The sequence below is a fragment of the Talpa occidentalis genome, unplaced genomic scaffold (assembly GCF_014898055.3).
Source record: "Talpa occidentalis isolate TD23 unplaced genomic scaffold, MPIMG_talOcc4v2.1 talOcc4.17, whole genome shotgun sequence".
Classification (NCBI taxonomy): Eukaryota; Metazoa; Chordata; class Mammalia; order Eulipotyphla; family Talpidae; genus Talpa; species Talpa occidentalis.
Window position 1 is genome coordinate 53,595,161 of NW_023601754.1, and position 5,225 is coordinate 53,600,385.

Sequence of the window (5,225 nt, forward strand, 5' to 3'; positions counted from 1 at the left end):
CCCGGGCACAGGAAGCGGCTGCCGCCCTCGGGCTCAGGGGCCCTGCCCGCGGGTCTGCAGCTCGGCTGGGCTCGCGCGGCTGCCCGGGGCGAGGTCCGAGGGCGGGGCCGAGAGCAGAGTGACCACCTCCCCTGGCCGGGCCTCGCGTGGGGTGCGGCCCAGACGCACGGGGGCAGCGGCCCCGAGACAACGGCGGCAGGCGGGCCCGGCGGCTGGGGGCTCGGGGGCAGCGCACGGCCAGGCCTCTGCTCCTCAAAGGGTTGGTTCTTTCCTCCAGGATCCACTGGTTTCCGTTGTGTCATTTTTTTTTTTTCTGAGGCGGCTGCTTCAGGACGCGGTGTGATTAGGGAGAGGCTCCCGCCTCTTCAGGACTCGCCTGCCCCACAGCCCCATCGCCCTGGAAGCCACCTCGCGGGTACGTGTGGGGACGGAGGGCAGGAGCCGGCGACCCCAACCCAGGCTGGTCCCGGGGGCCGTGGGGGGTGAAGGGTCCTGGCTGCTCAGCCTCCCGACCCCTGTTCTCTGCCTGGATGGGCGGGAGGAGGCAGGCGGCCCCCAGGAACCCCTCCCTGCCATGGACACCCCAATCCAGGAGCCAGGAGGGATGAGGGAGGGCAGGGGGCTCAGCCTCAGACCCGGGCCCTGCCCCGACACACCCGCCCCCGAGGGTCCCTGCCCTCCGGGTGTCTGGGGCTCTCACCCAGGCCCCGCTGGCCCCCAGGGACGCCCGCCCGGTGGCCATTCCTGCAGGGGAGCTGCGCAGCCAGCAAGGCCTGAGGCCAGAGCAGCTCCCCGGAGCCCACAGCCTCCCACTGGGCCCCAGTCAGCCACTGTCTCCACCCCCATCGGGTGACACACGGGCGGGTCCCCGTCCTGCTCCCTGAGATTTCTCAGACCCCAACCCTCAGCCTGCGGAGCCCCGAAGAAGCTGCAGCCCCAACATTTGCCCTACGCCCCACACCAGCTAGTGCCGCCCTGCAGGCCCTGTGACCCGACGTCCCCTGAGAACCGCGAGTGACTCTGCTCAGGGACCGTCCCCTGTGCTGGACACGGGTCTGTGCGACTCCCCGGCCGCCCCACACGGGCCAGGCACAGGCAACAGGAGACGCCCCGGCTCCTCTCCCCACGGGCTAGGGCAGAGCCTGCTGCCCTGCGGTCTTTTATGGCAGTGCCCTTTATGCAGTCTTCATGGCATGTGCCTGCGTGTGCAGGGCGGTGAGCGTGGGTGTGTGCATGGGTATGCACGGGCATGTGTGCCCGGGTGTGCAGATGGGTGTGTCTATGGGTGTGCACGGGTGTGCACACAAGTGCAAGTGTGTGTTCCTGGTGGTGCATGGGGGTGTGCTGCGGTGTGGGGATGCGTGTGCATGGGCGCATGTGTGTGCATGAGCGTGTATTATGGAGGGTGTGTGTGCATGTGCACGGGTTGTGTGGGAGTGTGTGGGCCACTGGGCTGGAAGCAGCGCTGAGGGTGGCCTCACCACGCTGTGCCCGAGCATGAGAGCAACTGAAGGCGAAAGTCGTGATTGCGTTGTGACGTGTCCTGCTCACACAACTGTGGTGGAGCCCACGTTTATTTGAAAACCTGCCCTTTTCTGGTGTCCACAATAGAATAAAAAATCTGCAGTTCACTCAAGAGAAGAGGCGTGTGGAGGAGCCGAGCCGAGGGAGACCTGACCCCGGGACCGCGGGACCCAGCCTGGTGCAGCCGGTGAGAGGCGCCGGCCCAGGCTCTGTCCGGGCCCTGGAGAGACGGGGCAGGACCTCTCGGGGCTCAGGAGAGACTGGACCTTGGTCAGGCCGGCCCAGCTCCCGGGGCTGCGTCTCGGTGGACGGCAGGTCTGGGGTCCCCCCATGCGCTCCCCTGGTCCTGGCCCGAGTGTCGTGGGGGGTCTGCAGCTGGAGTCGGGGCAGAGACGCCCCCTGACCTCAGAGGCACTGGCCCCTCCCCCCTCTCCGTCCACAGGGTGAGCCTGCCCAGGGCCAGCGATGGCAGCTGAACCCTCAAAACAAATATTCCACTTCCCCATCATAATCCCAAGAAGATGGGTGACCCCATCAACACCAAACACAGCCACAAACACGTCGACCAGCAGCTCGTCCTGTGGCGGCGAGGACCTGCCTTTCGTCCACTTCTACAACATCCTCTCCCTGGTGACGGTGCTGGTCAGCGCGTGCGGCGCGGCGGGGAACGGGGCCGTCATCTGGCTGCTGGGCTTCCGCGGGAAGAGGACCCCCTTCTCCGTCTACGTCCTCCACCTGGCCTGCGCCGACGCCGCCTTCCTCCTGAGCAGGAGCGTCCTGCTCACGCTGCTGCTCCTGCGTCTCCACGGACACGTGCTCTGCTGGCTCGTCGACCCGCTCGCCCTCTCCTCGTACCTGGCGGGGCTGGGCCTGCTCGTGGCCATCGGCGCCGAGCGCTGCGTCTCCGTGCTCTGGCCCCTCTGGCACCGGTGCCGCCGGCCCGCCCGCCTCTCCTCCGTGGTGTGCGGCCTCATCTGGGCGCTGTCCCTGTGTGGGGTGATAACATGGCTTTTGTGTGTGCACTTTGTGGGGTTGCCACGGCATAGCTTGCATTTCATCTACTACGTGGCGGTGGCCACCACCTTCCTGCTGCTGTGTGCGTCGGGCCTGACGCTGCTCCTCCGGGCCCGCTGCATCTCCTTGCGCAGACCGCCCACCCGGCTCTACGTGACCGTCCTGCTCAAGGTGCTGGCCTTCCTGCTGCTGGCGCTGCCCTACACTGTGGCCGCCACCGTGTATGTCCTCGCCCCGGCGCTGCCCTATCAGGGCACGCTGTTGCCCATCTTGCGCATCCTCTCAGTCCTGAACAGCCTGGTGAACCCCATCATTTACTTCTTGTCGGGAGGCACGGGCAGCGGCCGGGCAGGGCCCGCCTCCGAGACGTGCTCCTCGGGCGCTGAGGGATGAGGAGGGGGCTGAACTGAGGGGCTCCCCCATCTTCGGGGAAACCACGGTGTCCACCTGAGCCCCGGGGAGGGGGTCCTCTGTGGGGCCCCAGGGCCTGACCTGTGGCAGGAGTTGTCATTCATAAAGATCTGCGCTCCCGCTGGAGCTCTTCAGCAATTCCTCACGAGAACGAAGCTGGTAGATGGTCGCAGATATTAAAACATTTCATTGATTTTCCAAAGCCCGCTGGCCTTCGAGCCGTGTTCTTTTCCATCCCTGCATCTTCCACGGGAAGCTTCCTCCCCGGGGTGTCGTCTGACCTCCTCGCCCTCGGCCCCAGGGGAGGCGTCCAGGCCCGCGGGCAGGGATGTCCTCACACAGGGTGCCCCGGCCTTTCCCTCTGGACCCGCAGTCTGGGCTCTGCGCTCCCTCAGGGGCTGCCCCTGCAGAGCCCCCTCCAGGGCAGGGGTGCGGCCCCCTGTTCCCGGAGCGGGTCCTGGACCTGCTCTGTAGGTCTCTCGGCGCCTGGCGCAGGCCTGAGCCCCCGTCCTCGGTCCGTCTGTCTGGGGCCCTGTGTGTCCCTGTCCAAGCCCTGACGCCACGTGCGCGACCCCCGCAGAGCCCGCTCTCCTCCTCCTCCTGAGACCCCCGGCGGAGTCCCCGCTCCCTGCAGCCTCCTCCCTGCTCCCCGGGACCCACAGACGCGTGTTCAGGCTCACCCCTGCCGCTCGGAGGTCCCTGTACCCCAGAGACTCCCGCCCACTCCTAGTGCCCCGCCCAGCACGGAGGGTCTGTGTCTGCACAGGCGGCACCTTTTGCAGGGGCAGGGGCAGAAGATGCCCACCCACTCTGGGGGGAGTTAATATCAGTGTCTCCTAAAGAGGACAGGAAAGTGGGGTGCTCTAGCCTTCCAAATATGGACCTGCCAGGTAGGCCCACAGTGTTTTCACCCCTCCTTCCGCCCAGCCGTGGGCCCCTGGCCCGCAGTCTGCCCTGCCCTGGACACTGTGGAGGACCCCAGGGGCCGGACTGTGGCCTGGGGCGGCTCCCGTCCTGTTGATGTGGAGAGCGGGGGTGGGGCGGCTGGTTGTGGGGGACGCTCTAGTTTCTCCCTGAACCCTGATGAGTCTGGACCAGACTGCAGCTGCCAGTTCCCTTTTCTTGGCCCCTTATCAGGCCGCCGGGCCCCCAGCCCGGCCCTCGGCCACGGTGTCCTCACTTCCCCTGAGGTTCTGACACCCCTCCCTGCCCACCGGCAGCTGGTGCCGCGGGCCCGCCTCTGTCCTGTGCCCTGCGGGGTCTGACGCTCAGTGGGTGACGCAGTTCAGCGAGGGGCACCTCCGCACGGAGGGGACACAGGGTCCCCACCCCTCCTGGACACTGGGTCCTGCACACGGGGGCGTCCGTGGGCGCCCCCAGGAGGAGGGTGTCTCCGGGGAGCCACACCGGGTGGTCTCAAAATATTGCACGGAAGCAAAATCTCAGTCTCAAGGTGCCTTGAGGCTGGGGGGTGACAGGCATGGCCGGGGTCAGCGCGGGCGGCAGGGGTGGCCACAGCGTGATGAGAAAGGAGGCAGAGCAGGCTCTCCCGGCCAAGGGCAGAGTCGGGGCGGCCCGGCCCAGCCCGGGACCCGCAGGAAGCAGGGGAGGCCAGAGGCTCTGGTCATGAGAAAGAGGCTGTCCCCCGTGTGATCCAACAGGACAAGGGGCCTCCAGAAAGAGCCGGGGTCAGGGAGGGAGACCAGGGCCAGATGCCGCGGAGGGCTGCGGGGTCTGGAGGGACGCGATGGTGGAGCAGGGCGGCCTCACCCCCAGCTGCAGACAGAGGCCACCTGGGGTGGACGCAGGGCCAGGCCGACTACGTCCACTGCCCTGCAGCTGAGCCGCCCCCAAGTGCTCCAGGGAGGACGTGAGGGGGGCTCAGCCTCAGACCCAGGCCCTGCCCAGCCTCCCCCGCCCCGAGGGTCCCTGCCCTCCGCGTGTCTGGGGCTCTGACCTAGACCCTGCTGGCTCCCAGGGACGCCTGCCCGGTGGCCATTCCCGCGGGGGGCTGTGCAGCCAGCAAGGCCTGAGGCCAGAGCAGCCCCCGGGAGCCCACAGCCCCCACTGGGCCCCAGTCAGCCACAATCTCCGTCCCCATCGGGTGACACCGGGGGCAGCGCCCCTGCCCTGCACTCTGAGATTGCTCAAGACTGGACAGCCTCAGCCCGCGGAGCCTGAAGAGCCGCAGCCCCACCCCCGCTCTGCACCCCACACCTGCTGGGGCCGCCCTGCGGGCCCCCTGGCCTGGCGTCCCCTGAGAACCGCGAGTGACT

The 5,225-nt window shown here is 68.0% G+C and overlaps 1 protein-coding gene across 1 annotated transcript; it reads left to right on the forward strand.

Moving 5' to 3' along the window:
- The first annotated feature begins 353 nt into the window (after positions 1-353).
- On the forward strand, positions 354-2,931 carry LOC119250508 (mas-related G-protein coupled receptor member X1-like). The gene is made up of 2 exons (XM_037518250.2): positions 354-415; positions 1,967-2,931. Exon 2 carries the CDS (start codon positions 1,990-1,992, stop codon positions 2,929-2,931), a length of 942 nt encoding a protein of 313 aa, XP_037374147.1. The 5' UTR covers positions 354-415; positions 1,967-1,989.
- The last annotated feature ends 2,294 nt before the right edge of the window (positions 2,932-5,225 follow it).